The sequence below is a fragment of the Bombus fervidus genome, chromosome 1 (assembly GCF_041682495.2).
Source record: "Bombus fervidus isolate BK054 chromosome 1, iyBomFerv1, whole genome shotgun sequence".
NCBI lineage: Eukaryota > Metazoa > Arthropoda > Insecta > Hymenoptera > Apidae > Bombus > Bombus fervidus.
Genome location: NC_091517.1, coordinates 26,480,540 through 26,502,352, shown reverse-complemented (window position 1 = coordinate 26,502,352; position 21,813 = coordinate 26,480,540). Strand labels below are relative to the sequence as shown.

Below are 21,813 nucleotides of genomic sequence, written 5' to 3'. Positions count from 1 at the left end.
TAGGAAATTTCTTCGAGTTCGATCAAATATGTTCAAATAAAGCTCGCATAAAATTTGCGTGCCTATATTGCCACACATACACATATAAAGGATTAAACATTTTGAATTCTCATATTAATAGTTAGTAGTTTAAATAGTTCAGAATGTTTCGGTTTAGATGGCGGAAGTAGGTAATAGTATGTATGTACTATGTATATCGTATCGAGAAAATCCATTTAAAGATGGCTGCCAGTCGAGGAAGGTGCTGTCGTGTGATGTCACTTTCTGATAGCGTTTCGACGTTGTAGCTTAGAAAAGATTGTCGATGATCGTTAGCCACAGTTAAGAAATTTACCGTATCCAACTGGAAACTCAATATAACAAAGGATGATATAATATTTGATAAAAAAAATGAATTGTCATCAAATATTAAGTGGAGCTTGCAATGCAGGTGATCGCTGCTACGCTGTAGGTTCTGTCGAAGGGATTTCTTTTACTGTAAGTGATTCACCTTGTTGATCAGCTCTTTCCACAATTGTTTGCGATTCTAGAATTATACCTATACGTACCTATTATACCTATTATATATACATATATATATATTAACATGCATACATATGCAATTACTATGTTGTACATTCAAGTCGTCCGAAATATTTCGTACTCGTTAAAAAATCCATCCATGAAACATTTTCAAACTTTCAACTTTATGTGATTAATTTGATATGTATTTTATATACTGCTATTCGAATCAATTATTATTAACATATTACATAGCTTTAGTATTTAATTGGTAACGAGTACATAGTTATTGATTTTTACTATTTTTATATAAAATCAAGTATGTTAGTATTTGTTTCATCCGTATTTGTAAAAAGATGATTTCATATCGTTTGTTATAATCATCGTTATTATTTAATTTTTAAAAAGTTTTCTTGATAGCATAGTAGTGCGAAATAAATTCATCTATTACAGGCATATGCAGCAGGTTGTAACATAGTAATTCTTGCCAGTAATTTCGAACGAGTTCAAATAATACCAGGGGCAGTACATAACTACATAAGAATCAGTTGCTTGGATTGCAGTACCGACACTGGAAAAATAGCTGCTGCCTATGAAAATCAAGTTTGCATTTTTGAGCCTACTCCACTTATTCACAGTACATGTTCTCACGTATGTATCTTTTCTATTCCAATATCTATCCTTGGTAATTATGCCTGTATATTTTAATATGCTATGCAATAATTGTTTTCTATAATATATAGCAATTAGAATACCGATGGGTTCAAACTGGTAGTCTGACAACGGAATCAAATATTAGTTCTCTATCATGGAATTTGGAAGGAACAAGATTATTAACTGGTGGAGAACTTTTGCAATTATGGCATCAAAATATAACCCCATTTCAGGAAGAACATAGTAAGCTTTTCTCATTATTCTTGTTTAATTTATATGTAATGGTAATTGGTACCCCTAATTTCTAATTTCATCTACTTAAATGCACACGATATTAGTCTTGTGTCTTGTCGCAATAATAAAACTGTGTATAGTGGTGAAGATAAATACATTACGAACTCAGGAAGGTGAAACTGGACGTGAACAAAATACTTCAAATGTTCTTCAAAACTGTGAGTTTTGTTACTTTGAAAGAGTACATGTGAATGCGAAGAACGATAATAATATTTGAATTTGACTTTAATAAGTTTATTTGGCAGAAATTATTACATAACAAATGCTATTGAATACTAAATACATATTCTAAAAGTATTAGAACCAATAATTTTTTTCTTTTACACGTAGTAATTAGAAAACATTGACTTTTGTCACTCTAAACATAATGTGCTCTAAACTGTAGTTTGTTGCTCCTATGCCTTGATGCTTTAATATACATGTTATTGATATAGAAAAAGGTCTATACATAATATTCTGTCTCCTATGCAGAATGTTTTATTATGAGAACAATTCTGATGGAATTTAAAATAGCATATATATATATATATATGCTATTTTATATATATATTCTCATATGAGAATATAGTAGAGAATATATAAGAAAGTTCAATTTTTTTTCAGCTGGTACGGTTACTTTTTCGATTGGTGGAGACGCTGAAAGTCCAGCACCTGGTGATTCAAGTAGCGGAAATGAACCAGGAGCATGGAACTGTGTTTGGAAATGTCGCACAGCTACACCAGTGCATCTCATGAGTTTCAGTCCAGACGGTACATTATTTGCGACAACAGGATTTAATGATAGATTAGTGAAGATATGGTTTGAGAATAAACAATGTAAGATTCTTATTCGTGCAATGAAAATTAATTCTGTAAACGACTGATTTGACAAAAGCTCTAACAAACCTATATTTAAAATTATTCAGTGTTTTCAACGAGAAATATGGATCATGCAAGTGTTACTCAATTTATGGGTAGTGATAGCTATAGTTTTGTCTATGTTGCTCATCCTCGTGCAGTAACACATTTATCTTGGCGCAAGACTAGCAAATATATGCCAAAGTATGTAAAAGAATATCTTGTAACATATTGCTATTTGTATTGCTGCAGTTAAATTAATAGCATTCCTTTTCCTTTTTTCTTTTCTAGGGGTTCTGTCTCCAACATGCTTGTTACGTCTTGTAGAGATAATATTTGTCGGGTGTGGGCCGAAACTATACCACCCGATGTTGAAGGTTTAGCAAATATGAGTCAGTTTGAAGGTTCTGATAGACACGGTCATCATGGCAAGCATCGACATCACAACATGCACAAACATCGATTTATGCAGCGGCTTAAACACATGAAGTGCGTAAAATGCTCAAATTCCTTTTTCTGTATATACATTTGTAGCTTATTCGCAAGATGGTACGCGAATTTTTTGTAGAACCTGTTTCCATATTCGTCGACACGCGAAACAACAACATCAGGCAGGTCATACCACAGCACCAACTTTACCAACTTTGCCTTCAACATATTCGGTACACGATTTTCACAATAATTACCAGGGAACAGGTCATTATCCAGGAATGCATTTTCATTTAGCAGCCAGTATTAATGCTGAAACTGGTACGATTACATATAATCTTATTACATTATGTTATAGTGCGGTGTATGCGTATATATATATATATATATACATCACATGTAAACACATCAACATGTTCTACTTTCTACATTTTCTGACATGCTTTGTCTATCACAGATATACCATTAGTACCAAGTTTAATCACAGGAGATCCCGAAAGAGAACCAAATTTTATTCTGCACTGGCTAAACAATAAAGAAATGCATTTTACAATGCAAGCAGAAAGTATTCTACAAGAGCTGACTCGTAAAGTAGTAGAAAAAGAAGAAGGGTTGCATCAACAGGATGTAGATCATACAGATCATGATTCTGAAGAGGAAGGTTTGTCGAGTACGTTTCGCGTGTGTATACGTGTACTTAAATAATATGTGTATAATAATGTTAACAAGTGATTCAACTAATTACATGTAATCATAGAAAAGGGAGTAAGATTACAACCAATACAAAAGGCAGGAGGTACAGTTCGGTCAATGAGTCAAGAAGATCATAGTAGTGATGAACATCACACAACACACACAATTTCATCGCATCATAGCTTACCACACAGCGCACATTCTCACCAAAGTCTTAGGTATAATATTTCTAAATGGTAACAAAAGACATTTTGCCTATCGTATTCGGCAAGTATCGTTTATTTGCAAGAGAATAGTATTTCAAATTTATTCTTCTCTCTTCCTGCAGTAATACTACATCCATTAATTCTATTGCAACGGATGTAACATCGTCAATAAATCATGCTCCGGATTCTTTGGATACCAAAATAGAAACGTTACTGCGTGATTGGCATCATAATCCAGATTTACTTTTTTCAATTCATCCGATAGATGGGAGCTTTTTAATTTGGCATATTGAATGGTTGGACGAATATCATCCAGGATCATTTCGACAAGCACAAATATCATTCTCTACACGAATACCTAATGCATTTCCTCTTGGCGATGCTTCCACAATGAGTCATAGTGTATCAATGTATTCACATAATACTGGCGGTCCATTATTAAATATACGAGAAGTGGCAAAATCATCCACAAAACCATCGAACGAAGGTAAACGTTTTCTCTCTCTCTCTCTCTCTCTCTCTCTCTCTCTTTCCTCCCTCCCTCCCTCTACTCTCCTCTCTCTTACGTATTCTATATATTTTTACATTTGACGTAAAATTCAGTAAAACTGACGATTAGTAAGAAACGGAATTGGCTAGATGAATTATTATCATTACAGCTACCGATATTGCAACACCATTACCGAGTTTGATCGAACAGGATGAAGAACAATCGACATTAACATCGAAAACTGGCCAGGAACTGTTAAAAAATATTGAAAATTCTACGGATCCAAATCAAAATGTCTCGAAGGAAAGGGACGGACACTTAGAAAATGGAAAGACAAATCAAGAAACGGTCAACGATTTGTTGGCCCATCCAAGTCCGATTGTTTCTATGGTATCGAAACATTCGAATGGAACTTTAAATTTATGGCAATTAACATTTGCCGATAAGACAAAATTCTCACAAGTATGAATCAATGAGCTATCAATTTCGTCTTCTTTTTTCTTTTTTTCTTTTTTCTTTTTTTTCTTGTGCGTTAGTTTTATACGCGTTATTCTTTGGCAGGTATTAAGTATTGGACACGCGTCGAGAGCTTCAGGACATCGATTTCGAGTGAACGATATTACTTGTCATCCGGTATTGCCCTTATTAGTGACGACATCGCATCACAATTTACCAGAATCCGGATCTCAATGTCAGAATGCTGACTCAAACGAAAACGTTAGTAATAGATCAAACTCTAATAAAACAACCTCAAAAGATATCTCGCTTACTGTAAGTACAAGTAAAAATGACGATGCGCTGTTTTGCTATTGAATTTGTATTTTTAGAATTTCGATTGGTAACGATCAAGCGATGATTCCGTTGATGTTTTCAGGGGTTCTGCAGCGAGTTAATACTTTGGCGTGTAGACACAGTCGGGCCTTTATCGAAGAGCGGTGGAGTTTCCGAACTAGCGCGTATTAATTCTCCTGAAATTTCAGCGTTCAGTAACGTAGCTTGGATTCCAACTTTATTACCAAGTACTACTTTAGGTAACTTATCAAATTCTCCAAGCGCATGTTTTGTCGCGAGCGATGGCGAATGTTTAAGGGTATATCAGGCTGTTATCGACGCTAGAACGCTTCTAGCCGAAGTATCGATTAGCGAAAGACGAAGTAGAATGATGGTCAGTATTTGTTGATATATTTCAGGGATACGTAATATGCAAATGGTTGAGTCATCGGTTCTTTGTGTTTGTATCAGGATTCCATGGCAAGTCTCTCGACAGATATGTCATCGGACGATGGTATGAGGCATTCGATTCACGATAAGATAAAGATAGTATCTCAACAATCTACGGCTAGGCCAGGTTGCGTTATACAATTGGACGCTATTGCTGATGCTACGCACGTAAGTGCTGTGGAGAATGATATAAAGTCGGAACGATCGATACTTTCCTATAATGTCAGTTATCTTAAATCCAATTAATTAATGGACATAATTTTTGTTATAAATTCAGGACTGGCAAAATACGCAATTCTTACATGTATTTCAAGAACAATTAATTACTGGAGACCGAAACGATGAGAAACAAACTGGCATAGATACATCGATGAATGATTTAGGCTTAATGGAGTCTACGTTAGACGCTATGGTAGATTTACAGCAATCTGCAATTTTTGAAGAACCATTCTATATAGTTGTGTTAGAAAGAACGCAGCGAGGTACAACGGTACACATGTGGCGTTTGGTAATAGCCTCTCAACCTGAAACTACCGGTAATATTTCTCCAAGTTATTTTATTCTTTCTACTATTTCTTTCTTCTATATGTGGTATTTATCCACAGGATTATCAGAATCGATGATGTATGTTCCGGATTCTCATTTGGTACAAGATGAAGACGAAGATGGAACACCTGGACGTTACAACCATCCAGAAGGTAAAAGATCTCGCAGAGCGAGTCAATCTCGCCGTGATAGTCAAGGTGAATTGGATATGTTCTTCCAAAGACGTCCTCAGAACAGCCACGTTCTTATCACAACTACAAAAGTATGCACTCAGGAATTACCATTACCAGACGGAGTCGAGGTTCGTATAATGTTTATTTATTCTATATTCTCTTTTTTTTTTTTTTTTTGTTTGTTTGTTTTTCCGTGTTCTCTTTTGTTCGTAATAATTGAATTGAATATCACATTGTAAAGTTGAAAGTATTAACGAAGAATATAAAGAAATAATATCGTTATCGTAATGGTACGTAGGTAATACATGCAGCACCAGCCGCCGGACATTTAAGCAGCTCTTCCATATATCCTGCTTGCTTCGCACCGTACATCGTTGTAACTGCGTGTAGCGACAGTACAATACGTTTCTGGAAATGTAAAGTGACGAAAAATCAATCGAATAGCAAATTAGACTACGAGTGGTGCGAATGGGAGATGATACGGAAAGATCAGGAATCGACTATAGACATTACAGGTGGGTACATATCGAAGAAGGTAAAATCAGAGTAAAATAAAATTGAGGAAGGAAATAAGATCGTGCATCGTCAAAAGAATGGTAGGTAATTTATTCATATTTTAGGGCAACCGTTAAATATAAGTGCTGCATATAGTGGGCGTATTGCGTGTGCGTACAAATATGGAAAATCATTCACGCGTCCTACTAAAAACGACCCTGACTCTAGATACGTAAATCTATGCGTTGCTATATACGAATGCGAAAGTACTGGTGGAAGCGAATGGATTCTAGAAGATACGATACACTTGAAGAATATACACTTGCCGAGGATTCCGGTGGACCAACATTTAGACCTGAGCTATCTGTACGATAGCAAATTTTTGCAGAAGAAACACAGGCTTACTCAAGTTTTGCAAACGCTTAGTCACGAAGATGTGAGATCACCGAGAAATGGTGAAAACGGGGAGAGTACAAAACCGAATGCAGGTAAGACCATTACGATTAAGATTTGATACTTTGAGCAGGCAGTTTTAACGCTAATTTCGACGACTAAAAATCTAACTCTAATGTTATTCACGATTGTGATAGGCTTGTTGGCTGTTCCGTCGTTTAGCACGCTTCAGTCGTTGCGAAAGTCGATCATAGAAAATGGTAACACTTGTCCACTTACGCAGAAACATTTAGTTCAGTTAGATTGGGTGTCGAAAGAAGATGGTTCGCATATTTTGACCGTCGCTGTTGGATCGAAAATTATGCTGTTCACGCCTGTATGTTCGGATCTTGCACAAGCAAATATGAAAGCGATGAAAGAGTCACAAAGCAATAACCGACCGATATTGCGGAAAGCTTCGTCGTTGGCACAGCCTCAATTCGTTGACGAAATTCGTTGGATGAAATTACGGAAAATCGAGTTGACTACAGCGGATGGTCTACCTCCGTTGCCGATGCAGATATCGTGGGTGAGGGACGGTATCTTAGTGGTTGGCATGGATTCGGAGATGCACGTTTACTCGCAATGGAAACCGAACCCAAAGAAAGACTGTTTTCATTCGAATTTACAACATCAAGAATCGGACGAGTTTCAAGCTAGCCGAAATTTGCGAGACGAAGACTTGCGAACATTAGCGCACGAAACATCGCAGAGGCGATTAGCAAACGTATCTTCTATGCCGCATCTTTCTCGAGTCAGCAGTATCAATTTAACGATGCTCGATGCCAAAAAGAAACGAGGTATGCAAAACGAGAATTTAAATTTCGACTATATGCCTGACTATGGTTTGTTCGAAGCCTCGAGAATCGCTTGTCCCGTTTTACCTCAATATCATCCAAAACAACTGATGGAATTGCTAAATTCTGGTAAAATTCGATGGGTAAAGGCTATATTGGCACATCTTGTCCGATGCATAGGAAGTTCTTGTTCGTTGAGGGCAGACGACGAGAATTTAGTCAAACAACGTGGTGGTGGTGGTGGTGGTGGTGGATGGTCGCGTTCTAGAACAATGTCGGTTAGTTACGTAGGTACAACGTCGCCTCTAGAACCAAGAGGTTCAACCACGCAAATACCGGAGGAACTTACGTTAGATTATGCGGAGATAACGTCGATATCTCCGTTGCCACTTTGGACTTTGTTGATCGCAGACAAGGAAACGAACGTGCCGCATCAACACAAAACCGAAGACAAACAGGATTACAACGAATTGTTCGACAGCAATGTCGAGGAGGATGAATCGTTAGACGACATGCTGGAAGAGGATTACGATTGTTCGAGGCAGAAAGATAGACGTTCGTCGGTCCCGGAAAGACAAGGAATATCTCATTTTGGACCAAGACAAGGCAGATTGCTGTCGCGTTTACTAACGCACACTCATTTGCCTGGCTTATCGAGCCTTGATCAGATGCATTTGCTCGCTTTAGCCGATACCGTTTCAACTTGCAATGCAGATTTTGCAGAAAGATTTGCAATAGATGCTGCAAAGAATGCTATTGCGAAAGAAAATTTGACCGGTATCCCCGACGGAGAAACGGTTTCTACCGATTCGTTGGACGATTGTGGCCTCCGATTTTTATTGGCCATGAAGCATTACAATTACTTGATTCGTTGTCTTCCGTTGGCGCAGAGAGCGCAGTTTCAAAAGCAAGGTATATCATCGAATAATCTTGTTTGGGCGTTTCATTCTGAATCCGAAGAAGAATTGCTAGGTTTGATACCTTCTTATGCGAAAGGACAACCAAAATGGAGCATTTTAAAGGAACTGGGTATAGGTTGGTGGATTAGAAGCAACACTATATTGAAAAGGTGTATCGAGAAGATTGCGAAAGCAGCTTATCAACAGAAACAGGATCCTCTGGACGCTGCGCTTTATTATTTAGCTATGAAAAAGAAGAATCTCGTTTGGGGATTGTTTAGGAATAAGAGGGATGACAGAATGACAACTTTTTTCGCGAACAATTTTACGGAAGATCGTTGGAGAAAAGCTGCCTTGAAGAACGCGTTTGCTCTACTTGGTAAACAAAGATTCGAGCATGCTGCGGCGTTCTTCTTGTTAGCAAACTCTCTAAAAGATGCTATCGATGTATGTTTGAACAAATTGAACGATATACAGTTAGCGATGGTCATTGCCAGACTTTACGATGACGATACTACCTCCCCGAATTTGAGAAGATTGCTCTATGAAGAAATTTTAGGTTGTGATAAGGACGGGCAAAATCAAGACATGAATAAAGCTCATCCAGATCCATTCTTACGCAGTATGGCCCTTTGGATTCTTAAGGATTATGCAGGGTCGCTCAATACTTTGCTGTTGACAAACGTTGGAACTTTGCACCCCCAATATAACGACGAATCTGATAAACCGGAGGGTACAACAGGTAATGAAACTATATATTTTTGTCTTTTTTCTCATTCAGCAAAGAATATCGGCAAAGAAACGTTTCCATCGAGCTTAGAACTCACGATCAAAGAAATTTAGAAAGTTCGAATACGGTAAGTTATTGTTCCTTCTTTGTTTCAGCAAATCCAAATGTTTTTAACTTTTATGTTTATCTTCGAACACACCCATTGCTGATCAGACAGTACATTGCATCTACCGCTCAAGATAAGAAAAAAGGTCATTCGGTAGTTATATCTGGCTTTAGTTACGGTATGGAAACAAAATCACAACCTGACAAACAGTTAACTTTGGAAGATAGCATTACACCTTTGGAGAGACAACTGTACTTCACGACAGCGCACGCACATTTTAAAGCTGGATGTCCTGCTCTTGCTCTCGAAGTTCTTTCTAAATTACCTAATAAAGTGATGGAGACAAATTGCGAAGACTCGCCCAGTACGTAATTGCATGATCGACGTGTTCACAATATTGTTGTTCTCCTGCAAATTCTCTTACTACTATCCTTGTCGTGTGTTTTCATAGGTCTCTTGAATAGTCCAAGCAAGTCAAGGACACAAGATTTTCAAATAGACACTGGGATTATTAGTTGGGATGACAATTTGAAGAAAACTGACAATATCGAAGGTGGAACTTTGTTAATTGTCTATAATTCGCCCGGATAGCTATGAAAAATGACAGTGTTTCTCTATCGTGTTCTTATTTGCGTTAGGCATTGTAGACTGGTCTCGACCTGTGACGCATCAAACCGAGGAAGAATTAGTGTTAAACTGGGATGACGATGACGATGTAGCGGAACACGAGGACGCCGACAGTCCACCTTTGAGCATGAAGTTAGACAAAAAGGAGATCACCGATGGTTCGAAGGAAACGGAGAAAAGTGGTAAATTAATGTAATCCATCTAGTAGTAATCCTTCCTTGACCTAATTCTAATAAGTTGCGACACGCGTAAGTCGTTTCCTTTTGTGTGCGTTACAACTATCATTATCAGAGGTAAAAAAATATAGTGTCTTTTTACAAGGAACAGAATTTAGATTCAAAGTCGTTAAATACAGATTCTAGTAACCCGGTTCTAGTAAGTAATGAAACATAATAGATAACTGTACGTATGTACTATAACATTTTTAGAGAAAATCACAAAACCGTCAGGACAATTAGACATTATGGCGCAACAATTAAAATTTGTGGCATGTTTAAAAATTTTAATGGAAGAATTGTCAACATTGGCAACGGGTTTCGAAGTAGACGGAGGTCAACTTCGATACCAGCTATACGTATGGCTCGAGCGAGAGGTAGATGCCCTCAGGCAGCTTTGTAATTACAGCGTTAGTTCGGACGGAGATGCAAACAACGTATCGGAATGTAAGCGGACAGACTAGTTATTTTGTTTTGATGTTCAACTTGTTCCTGCTTGTCTTAAACTGACAAAACGATTATGCTTACAGACGAAGGTGGTATGGTAGACGACACGGTGCAACCATGTAAGCCTGGTGAACAGCCAACGTTGCATGAAATATTGATGGCCGAAAAATTGGATTTCGAAGCGAAGGTACAACGAGCTGCTAGAAGAAAGAGGTGGTTAAAAGGTATTCCAGTTGACCAGTGTCAGTCAGCGTTTAAATATAATACACGCGTACATATAGTTGTTCGATACTATTTGCGATAAATATATATTTACAGCGAACGAAACGTTATTACGAACGTTATTGTCCTACTGTTCTTTGCATGGAGCATCTGGCGGTGGTTTAGCATCTGTAAGAATGGAACTTGTCCTTTTATTACAAGAATTACAACAAGAAAAGACGCAACAACAGTTACTTAGTCCTCTTCCGTTTCCAACTACGCTTCCTCTTTTAAGCGCTAGCGTAGCGTGTAACAAAACTGTCGTGGCAGATCCGGTCAGGCACTTGCAAGTTCGTATAATATTTATTATTAAACGATTAAACGAAAATACGGAATTTTCAAAGTCTAACGTTACACCTGTCTTTTTAGTCCCTAGCTCACGATATGTTGCAGACGTTGGTGGAATTACGTAATCCACCAATGCCTACGAGAAACACGCATTATTGCGAGGTATTTATAATGAGGGATTTAGCGGTGGCATTAAGTGCTTGTATTTATCAATCACTTTGCGATTCCGATACTTTTGTTACGAAACATCAACAACCGGACAGGTAAATACGATTACGTTATGAAAATCCTCAGTAAAATTTAAAAATGATGGTTTATCGTAAATCATTTTTTGTCTCTCTTTTCGTTCTTTCTTTGTTTTTTCTTTCTCTCTTTTTTTTTTTTTTTTTTTTTTTTTTTTTTTTTGGTACAGTTTTCCAGCATTTGCAGAGATAGAAACGTTCTCCGGCGGGCACTTGGTAGCATCAAATCGCCATCATCGAAGATATTCGACGGACGATGGTGTGTGCATTACTACTTCACCATCTAAATGGCCAGGTGTGACTAACTTGCGTGCGTTATTGGCCCGGGAGAAGGACGAAGATACACCAAAATTGAATATTCTCCTTTGCGAAGCATTTGTAGCAACTTACATGAGTTTGTTCGTTTATGCACTGTGGAGTTGCGACAGTCATATTCTTTATAGGCTCGTAGGTCAACATTTTGGTAACAACACCTGGTCCTGTTTGTTTGGAGGTGGAGTCAAGAAGTTGTTACGTGTCGCGAGTACAAGCAGCCAGGTATAACTTTGTTTTTACTTTATTTTTGTCTTATTTCGTTGTATACTTTTCCGATGTACCAAGTACTCGTAAAATTCTTATTATATCTTTGCTACGTATCAAGCAAAGAAATAAACCACGTGTCTTTATATATAGCTTTCTACGATTCAGTGTAGGCTTCAAGTTTTCTAAAAAGGAAAGGAATGGAAAGAATAGAGATGCGAACAACCGAAACGCGTAAATTATACGGTTTTAAGTGATATACCGATTGTATACCATATCATTGTCATATATATATATACGTACATCTAATCTTTGTTCAGGCGAGTGGAGCAGCAAGAACGGTAGATAGTGGTTCGAACGAAGCTCAAAGTACCGCAGGAACCGTATGGAATACCATGACCTCATTGACTAAACAACGTGTAAAATTGAACATGAAATTGTTGGGTCAATTTACAGGTCAACAACCAAATATGAAAGAAGACAAACCTACATATAGAGAACAATTTGTTTCGCCTCAAATGAGCATGATATCGTACTTTTTAATGAAGGTTAGTCGAGTTAATCGACCGCGGTTGATATCCTAATGCGTACCAGATTTTGCTAATTTTATATAATCTGATAATCGTAAGAATAAAAGTTGTTTCCTCTATTTGATACAGCCACAGATAGATAGCGAGTATGCGGATGAAATCGACTATGATTCATCCGATTCGGCAGTGTCGGATTTAAACTCGTCCGAGGACGAGGAAGATATATTCGATACCAATTCAAAACCAAAGAGCAAACCAAAGGACAATACGGAACATACGAATCCAAATTCGTATAGTTGGAGTGTTATGCGATTAGCCATAGTCAAGATATTACAGCAGCAACTCCAAGAATTTTTGAATGTTGCTGGCATAGAGATGCAAGGTATTTCTTTTTTCTTTTTTTCTTTTCTTTTTTTTTTTTTCCTTTTTGTTACTTGATAGAGAATATCGAGAATTTGACAATCTAGTTTACTCTGTCATTCCGAAACTAAAGAATAATATAATTTTTTGCCTTATTCGCATATATATATATATACAGAATTACCTGTGAATAGTCCTCTGATTCATGGAACGTTAGCTGTTGTGGCACAATGGCAAGAAACGTTGCGCGATGAGTTAGACAATAGAGGACCACCACCGATTAATTACATACCTGGTTGTGCACCAGATCCGGCACCTACGCCGGGAAAGCCAGCGATTCATAAATATCGATCTTTACTTGAAAAAAGCAATACTCCTTTCAAGTAAGATTGCAAATTCAATAGCAAAAGCAATAGTTGTAACTCTCTGATGTAACGATTTATGGATGTTTTATTTTTTATATTTTTAGTACGCGTTTGGCATCAGCGGCTCCCGCTAATCGATTGTGGTCCTATTTAGTTCGACAAGAGTTGGTACAAGACATATTTATCCGAGCCGTATTCGGCAAACGTAGATCTCTGTCGTCGATTTTGGAGAGCAATCAAACTACGATCGATAATTTGAATCGTGGGTCAACCGCGGATGACAAAGGTAGCGATAGCGGTACTACGAGTTTGCCCGAACCAGTCCGAATTATTCACAAGGAACAAGATAGCATCAGTGCCTTTTGCCTGAATCAGGTTCGATCGGTCTATTTTTAAAAGTTACATTTTAAAGTGACGTGATTTTGGCGAAGACGAATGTTGCTGATACACAGCGTTAACGATCCAGGTGAATCCAGGTTTAATGGCCTTGGCAACCCCCCGGGAAGTACAAGAAATGAATATATCGCTGTTACTCGAACTCCCATCCTGGTTAGAAGACGAATGTGAATTTGACATCATAAATTTAAACAAACAGCCAGAACCGGAACCAGTGCAACCGACTAGTTTCTTAGTTATTCAAGTAAATAGTTTATAGTAATATCTTTTCTCGTCGATAATGTTGGCTCTCGTTTCGTGTGTATCGCATACATGCCCGTATATACGTATATACCTTTCAATTTTTCGTTTTCAGACAGCAGCAGATAGACCGTTACTCGCTCAAAGTCCGCAGACAAATAATCCTCAAGCACAGTCGGGTATCGCGAGTCAAAGCGGAAGAGGAGCTAGCGTGGTAAGTTTCCCCCAAGATCACAATTATGACGGACAGATAATTCGTATATTTATATATCCAGCATTGTACAGTCGTATGTTTGTCTTATAAAACGTTTACACCTTTACGTGTGTTGTATTCCTACTTGGACTTAACCCAGATGTTTCTGATCTACTATCCGATGTTTCTGTTTTCCATGTGTATATATTCATATATGTTTCGTCGAAGTAAAAGGAAGAAAGGAGGAGAAAGGAAGTTAGAAGTCTGTATTTTTGTAACGTTTTATCACTTCAGGAATGTTTGGGTTAATGGAAAATCGTGCGAAACAAAAAAATGGCATTACGAAACAAATTACGAGAAAATCGAACTTATAATTTCGTTGGTTTCATTTTCTATAAATATCTTTATTTCGTTGTTGTTTCCGTTTCCATTCTTGTTTTTGTTTTCACTTAGGATTTCTATCCAAGAGCACTTTGTCGATTAATGAATGAAAAATTCGAATTTCCAGCCAAACGTACAATTTTATACGCAATTTTTCTTCTATTTTCGAAAAATTGAAATTGCCTAACGAACTGCATATTTTCAACGTTTAAAACCTGTATAAGAAAGTGTATTTTCGGATAAAAACAGAAAATCAGCCTGATATATTTTCCTTAATGTTTGTTTTCTCTTTGTGTCGATAAGATAAAGTAAAATTTGTATTTGACGAGTAAAAACCGTATCTATGAATGTGTTTGACACGCGCTACTTACGAACAATATATATGTATGTGTTTACCGTTCGAATGTTTGGATCTAATCGTTTGCTTATGAGATCTTGTATGTCGATACTAATAACGACAGACACTATACACCGTCGTATTTATTGCGTTCGTAAGTTTACATAATAAGTAAACGGCGAATTCTAACGCTTAGTATCATTAATGTTCATTAATGTATTATTAAATTAATTTGATCAGAAATTTTGAACGAGCGAGATTCGCGATCCAAATAAGTTCAAGTTATAACCGTAGGTATAAAAAATATAATAGGCCCCTGTTTCTTTAAAAGGTGTTGTTTAAGAGGTTGAAAGGAACTGATCGTTGCATGATATGTAAACAAAATTGCACTATAAATCACCTTTCTTGAGAAAACACGCGGTTGGAGCACGGCTATCTCGAGATTTACTTCTTGCGATATATCACAGGCAATAAGCACGAATATCAAAGTTGTTTAAGAATCAAGGGCGTTTAAGAATGAGCGATAAGTAGAGGCGATAGTAGATACGATATAGCCGGAAATGAATATGGAAATGGAGCAGAGGAAAGTAATAAAAATTCGTAAGAGGGAAGTGTCGATAGCCGTAAATGTGTCGATGTGGAGTATGTAGCCGACGCATTGGGTCGCGTCTAAGTAGCACATTTGGTGACAGAAACAATGTTCCTTGTTCAATGCTTGCCTAACGTCTAACTTGGTTTACGTCTGACTGACGTCACTGACCTGGTGGCTCGTTCGTTCGCTCAGATGAAGGGGATGCCCGCTTTCCCTGGCTCCCACGACCTGCGTTTCTGTCAATTTGTTGCCGATAGGAGCAAACACTTGTTGCAACCGGTGAGATTAACTTCTAACAGATCCTAGCCTGTATGATATCCTATTATTATCCCTAGTGCCAACTTTATATTCTAATTCCTTTACTCTCGTTTTCCTTTTTGCTCTAGTTTTCTGTTTCTTCGTAATATCCTAAGCGTTATAAAATATTTATATTGGACTTACCATCGTTTTTACGAATCCTTATGTTTCATAAACAATAGCTACTCGCGTAGAATCAAAGTAAAAGCTCTAACTATATATATATAAAGTATTTAGCATTTCCTTCGTAATGAAACAAAGCATAATTTTTGTATCGATCTTACGAAACAATAATTTTCTTGAAAAATTTGTATATGTATATACATATCTAACTTGTCACTATGATTTCTTTTTCGAATCGATAAAGTTCAAGACAATTTACTTAATATTATACGTGTGCATATCGATACGTGTAAGTGGAAATTAATCTGTTATATCATTATTATCGTGACTGTTAGATCTTTACCTACGTTGTTATCATTTTCATCACCATTATTATTGTCATTATTAGCATCATCTTTATAATCGTCACTACCATTACCACTACCAGTACCGCCATCAACACCATTACCACTACTACCCTGTCATCATCGTCATCATCACCATCATCATCAACATCGTAATCATAATCATCATCATCATCATTTTACAGTACAGTAGATTATTTTACAATGAATGAAATAGTTCATTATGCTGTTATACATGACCTCGGTTTTTCAATCTATCGAACACGCCTCGCGAATTTTTAAGAAAATCGAATGTTCCTTCTCCCAAGGCAATCTCGATACTCTAACGTACTTTTCATATGTTACCGAAACAATATTGCGAATTAACTGTAAATGAGCAAAGCCGATCGATGAAACTTTCCGATTCACAAATTTTTCTTTCGTAACACTGCATGCCTAATGAATATTTATTTCGTATATAAAAAACTGAGCGAAAAATTTGTGCCCTTTGGTTGCCATTGTCTTGAATGTCGTCTGTAGTATTTAATAAGTTATTGTGCTTTCCTTCAGATTCTTTACACATTTTGAACAAGAGATCAAGCATTTTCATCCGAATCCTAGACCATGGGTCCGCTAGCTTTCACTTTTATAATTTGCGGTTGTCACGATTCTTTTGGTTCCTTCGTCGTCCTTTAAAGCTCTTCAAAGAGTTCTTGCTAATTATTCGGATATGCTCATCTTTACGCGTTTAACGGGCAGATGTATATTAATTAAATAATCCAGAGAACGTTTGAAACCTAGTGGATCCAATAGATACGACCCTCGTTGGATTGAACTAAACGAACGCTTTTTAAACGAATACATCGCCCGAATCGAATGAAATAAGAAAAACGAGCAGAAGAAGCGAAAGTATATATATATATATCTTAACACGTAGTATGTGTTATTTTATACGCTTCTTTTGATGAGCCTTCCATGTATATATGTATATACATATACGAAACTGTCCAAAAAGCGATCGTTTCATTTTAGGTATTAACTTCTTTCGAATTGGCAAGGAAAAAGGAACGATATTAAAGAACTTGATAGCATACGGTTATAAAACGTATAACCAGGCTGATTGTATATATATATATATATATATAACTAAAAATAAAAAAAAAATATATATATATAAAATATTTAATAAGTTTTATAGTATATCATCTATACGTATTAGTATTGAACGCCCATTTACCGTTTTCTATATTATCTTCTTTTGTCATATTCTGATACATGTGCGCCAAAGTTTATAGACGTTAGGTTAGATTTTCCACTTCTTTTTCTTTTATTTCCTAAAAAATATTTGTACATGTGCGTACTGTTTGTGAATCATTGTTTCGCCTCTAATTATAAGATCACTATTTACGTAACAATATTTTGTTCGTACAGATCCTGAAGCATAAAATCGATGGCATAAGAAGAATTTCCTCGCACCCGCTTTTACCATTATGTAAGCATACCATGTATTTACTTTCGAGTAATTGCGAATGAAATGTGTTACTTGATATGTCGACGACGATTTTGAACGAAACTCTAATCGATGAAATATTTTGCCGGTGCTGTTGGACTTGTTCATCGACCGACATTTGTCGATATTCGAATAAACAGATTTGACTGGGTCTCAAGATGGTTCGGTATCCCTTTGGGAATGGGGACATCAAACGGCTGTAGCGACTCCTCGACCACCGGGCACTTTTGCCAAAGTGACTCGTGTACGTTTCTCACAACACGGGAATAAGTTCGGCGTTGCGGATTCCGATGGACATCTAAGTTTGTTTCAAGTAGCCTGCAGAGAAGGAACTGCACGACCATTTTTTGTAAGACTGATCTCTCTCTCTCTCATCTATCTATCTATCTATCTGTCTACCGATCTATCGATCCATCTAAATATCTATCTTGCGCACAATCAAATGCGACAACAATATAACTATAGAAATAAATTTCAACTAATTAAGAATAATTCGTTCTGGCAGAATTATCAGTGCCATAGCAAGGTGACGGCCGATTTTGTCTTCCTTGGTGCGTGCAGCTTAATAGCAACTGCTGGTCATGGTTCTGAAGGACGTAATGTTGCGCTTTGGGATACTTTACTTCCACAGAATAAATCTCTCATTCAAGGTGCGTCTCACCCTCGTCTTTTTTTTTTTTTTTTTCTGCATGAGTATGTGAAAACTGTTTGTCTCTTTACGTTTCTATTAGGTTTCACGTGTCACGAACAAGGAGCTAGCTCGTTAATACTTGCACCCCAACATCAGCTGTTAATCAGCGGTGGAAAGAAAGGTGATATTAACATATTTGACGTTCGACAACGGCAACAACGGCATCGCTTTCAGGCTCACGAGTCGGCTATCAAATGCTTAGCCCTTGATCCGCATGAAGAATTTTTCGTGAGTGGAGCAGGAGATGGTGATATTAAGGTGATAATATTTGCAGTATACGAAAATATAAATACCAATATATATTATAATTTGTATTAATTGTTTTCGATCAGATATGGGGTTTAACCGTCCATTCTCTGCTTTACTCTTTTCCTGGAGAACATCCACGATCTAGTTTCTTTAAAAACATCGGACAAGTATGCCCATCGATATTGTTCACGTTAATTACTTACGTTTTAACAAATAAATTATAACGTCGATAATTTTCTTTCAGGGTGTGACACAATTACACGTCGATTCTGCCGGCCGTTTATTTTCATGTGGCGCAGATGGATCTATGAAAGTTCGTCAGCTACCAGAACGCGATTGCGTCGTACATACTTTATACTAAAGTAGTCCGAAAACGTAGTGATGTTCTACTGGCAAAATATTTTAACAATAAGCCATAAATCGGTTACAAACTAGTGAACTAAACGTATGTAATTATCGAATATGTGGAAGCGTATATCGTTGACTTCTTATTTCAATCCCTCTTGCAGTTAGTCGTTTAAAGAAGGACTGAGCGCCTTGAAATAGTAAACTTTGGATTAAAAAAAAAAAAAAAAAAAGAAAAAAAAAGAGGGAGAGAAAATAGAAACTATAATTATCAAACTATTATAAACATGGATATATATTCGAAGCTTTAAAAGGATAAAGTAGTCGTCGTTGAGAGCATTTTCGTTGATATTCCAATTTATTTACTACTAAAATCTCGCTATATCCTCTGTCGCTTGCTTATTGAAGGTAGAACGAAGTATTTTTGTTTGCGATACGTTATTTCATTACTCACGAACTCCAACAAACACGTTTGCGCATATCCAAATGATGTTTCATTTTGTTTTCTCCATTTTCCAGCCATTTGAATATCGTACTAATTATCGTTTCTGTATAGAACATACTATATTTCTATACCATCGTATAAAAACTCGTGAAATATTAGAAAAATCAACCAAAAGTGAACCTAATTAAATTGTTCATAATAAGTATCAAACGTACATGTATTATGTTGTTTCTACATTCGCAACTTGGTATTGTGTGATTAATGTTCTGCGAGTTCTGTCATAACACGCAATCGTTTCCGTATTTTCCTACTATGTGGCGATATACATTTTTGAAAGTTTCTCTCGTGTAAAAATGATATTTAACAAAAATATTAAATTGCGTATTATTCTATAAGTATGTAAATTGACATAATGAAAATATATGCGAAATAGAACAGTTAACATTCATCGTATGATTTGTATATACGATATAAAGTATTCAAGAAAGGAGAGAATAGAAAAATCTAACGGGACTAAGTAAAGAAAAAAAAGAGAAAGAAAAAGTGAAAGAAGAATGTTAAAAACCTATTTATAATTATCCTATGCGTATGTATTATAAGTTACGCGTTGTCGAAACGAAAGTATTTGTGAAATATAATTTCATCAAAAACATATGTATTTCCTTCTGATGTTCCTGGCTCTTTAACGTATTTATCGTAACGCATTTGATTTCACTCATGAAGGTAACAAATTTTACATACGTGATTGTCTATCGAGAAACTTTTCGATATTTACGTATTGGAATTTAATATTCATTAGCATTCACTATTCGTATCTTTGATATTAACTATACTTATAGACATTCAATGCGAAAAAGTGTTCAAACATAAAATCACAAATTGGTAAATAAAGTAACAAATAAATGCTTGAATCTTGGTTTACTTCTGACTAACGAGACTTTTCATTTTTCGATAATTGATTGAATTTTTGAAAGCTCGCAATAATTTACCTACTAATAATTGTGAATTCGTTCGTCTCGAGATATATATGCATATATGTATAATCATGCCGGTGAAATCTAAGGTTCGACAACGTTCCAAGACCCGTGAATAAAGACATGCTTCGCGTACATGATATCTATTCAAAAGCCAACATAAAAATCTTTCAAGACCTAATCCAAATCCGCTATGAGAGCAAGTTCCGTATTTTCGCTGAAAGAAGATTGATATAAAATGATGTCGTTACAAATCAATGATACCTACCTGATCGGTATACCAATAATATGGTTTTGTGTCTATGTTCGCATGAGAATAGCCTTCCAACAGTTCATCATAGTCCGAAATACGCATCGAAGCTCCAACTATCTCACCAACATTCGGTAAAAGTACATCCACCGATTCTGTAAGACGTTTGTCATCAGCGTAACGTTGCGTATAAAATGACTTGATTTCTACAGGAAATCTACAAAACATTATCGGTTCGACATTAACAGAATTCTGCATATTTAGTCTGCAAGGTGTCTCCGGATCCGAGATCTTTCTCCTCAATGGGACTGTGCCATACAACATAAGTCGCCCATTGCTGGAAGGCAAGTTTCCAAATAAAGCTGCGGACTTTGAGTCAAAAATTCTTCTTCTCTAAAACGAAAGGTTAAATTCCCAAATGGTAATGGAATTAGATTAAGAATACGATACAGGATAGAATTAATCGACAAGCACAAATTCAAATAAGCGATATGCTTACCCAAAATAATCTAGCCTGAATAATATTGAACCACCGTCTACCTGAGTTTGCACTAATGTCGTTATAACCGTTTTCGTTGAAACGATCCCTAAATGCCTGCATCAATACAGATCTCACAAGTAATACGCGAGACGTCTAAAATATACGAATTACTCGCTGTGATTTATTTGATCATATAACTTATTATATCAATTATCTTACATTTTCACCAAGGACACCATAATGTGTCTATTATCTGACTGCACATCAGGAAGAACTTCTTCGTTTAAAATAGAAGCTGCACCGCCAGGAGATGTTCCTATTAATCTCCAATAATCAACATGTAATTCATGTCCATTCGGAGCCTAAAAAAGGCAAGAAATATAGAAATTTGAAAAGCTCTTGTTGAAATTACATCTGATATCGTACATTTTTTCCATCTGGTACAATCTTGAGCGTTCCGAATACTTCGATGGAAGCTTCTGTGGACAAGGTCAATGCATCGTACGTTTGGCATAAAATATTGGTAAGTACACAATGTAGGAAGTCTATTCCATCTCTCAATGTGATAAACATAAGTGCTCTTCGTAGAAAAAAAAAAAAAAAAAAAGAATGTAAAATAATAATGTTAA

At 36.5% G+C, this 21,813-nt stretch overlaps 2 protein-coding genes and 1 long non-coding RNA gene across 3 annotated transcripts; 1 reads left to right on the top strand and 2 right to left on the bottom strand.

The window, feature by feature from the left end:
* Window positions 1-214: 214 nt before the first annotated feature.
* Window positions 215-20,131, top strand: Rbcn-3a (rabconnectin-3 alpha). The gene is made up of 41 exons (XM_072011674.1): window positions 215-477; window positions 955-1,152; window positions 1,245-1,398; window positions 1,530-1,607; window positions 2,053-2,265; window positions 2,355-2,490; window positions 2,578-2,775; window positions 2,855-3,036; window positions 3,173-3,385; window positions 3,473-3,626; window positions 3,737-4,101; window positions 4,274-4,566; window positions 4,666-4,875; window positions 4,979-5,269; window positions 5,347-5,493; window positions 5,603-5,861; window positions 5,931-6,172; window positions 6,343-6,559; window positions 6,665-7,027; window positions 7,130-9,409; window positions 9,553-9,867; window positions 9,955-10,056; window positions 10,142-10,312; window positions 10,559-10,792; window positions 10,876-11,016; window positions 11,111-11,343; window positions 11,423-11,604; window positions 11,754-12,120; window positions 12,423-12,650; window positions 12,762-13,014; window positions 13,171-13,375; window positions 13,462-13,732; window positions 13,824-13,997; window positions 14,109-14,207; window positions 15,689-15,775; window positions 17,671-17,731; window positions 17,890-18,098; window positions 18,255-18,399; window positions 18,481-18,698; window positions 18,773-18,856; window positions 18,934-20,131. The coding sequence occupies exons 1-41, from the start codon at window positions 391-393 to the stop codon at window positions 19,048-19,050; spliced, it is 10,176 nt and encodes a 3,391-aa protein (XP_071867775.1). The 5' UTR covers window positions 215-390; the 3' UTR covers window positions 19,051-20,131.
* On the bottom strand, window positions 14,531-17,676 carry LOC139991751 (uncharacterized). Its single transcript, XR_011800897.1, has 3 exons — window positions 16,264-17,676; window positions 15,665-15,904; window positions 14,531-14,782 (listed from the first exon to the last, which is right to left on the bottom strand). It is a non-coding gene; the product is annotated as an uncharacterized lncRNA (long non-coding RNA).
* LOC139991709 (asparagine--tRNA ligase, cytoplasmic) lies at window positions 18,255-21,791 on the bottom strand. Its single transcript, XM_072012015.2, has 5 exons — window positions 21,611-21,791; window positions 21,406-21,546; window positions 21,203-21,337; window positions 20,722-21,096; window positions 18,255-20,670 (listed from the first exon to the last, which is right to left on the bottom strand). The coding sequence occupies exons 1-5, from the start codon at window positions 21,755-21,757 to the stop codon at window positions 20,398-20,400; spliced, it is 1,071 nt and encodes a 356-aa protein (XP_071868116.2). The 5' UTR covers window positions 21,758-21,791; the 3' UTR covers window positions 18,255-20,397.
* Window positions 21,792-21,813: the final 22 nt, after the last annotated feature.

Excerpts from the sequence above, each read along its gene's own strand:
- LOC139991709 (XM_072012015.2), bottom strand. The coding sequence starts at position 21,757 with ATGTTTATCACATTGAGAGATGGAATAGACTTCCTACATTGTGTACTT. Across the intron at positions 21,547-21,610 it reads TTGTACCAGATGGAAAAAAT|GCTCCGAATGGACATGAATT; the intron begins GTACGATATCAG and ends TGCCTTTTTTAG. Across the intron at positions 20,671-20,721 it reads ATTATTGGTATACCGATCAG|CGAAAATACGGAACTTGCTC; the intron begins GTAGGTATCATT and ends ATCTTCTTTCAG.
- Rbcn-3a (XM_072011674.1), top strand. The coding sequence starts at position 391 with ATGAATTGTCATCAAATATTAAGTGGAGCTTGCAATGCAGGTGATCGC. Across the intron at positions 3,386-3,472 it reads TGAAGAGGAAGGTTTGTCGA|AAAAGGGAGTAAGATTACAA; the intron begins GTACGTTTCGCG and ends ATGTAATCATAG. Across the intron at positions 6,560-6,664 it reads ATCGACTATAGACATTACAG|GGCAACCGTTAAATATAAGT; the intron begins GTGGGTACATAT and ends TTCATATTTTAG.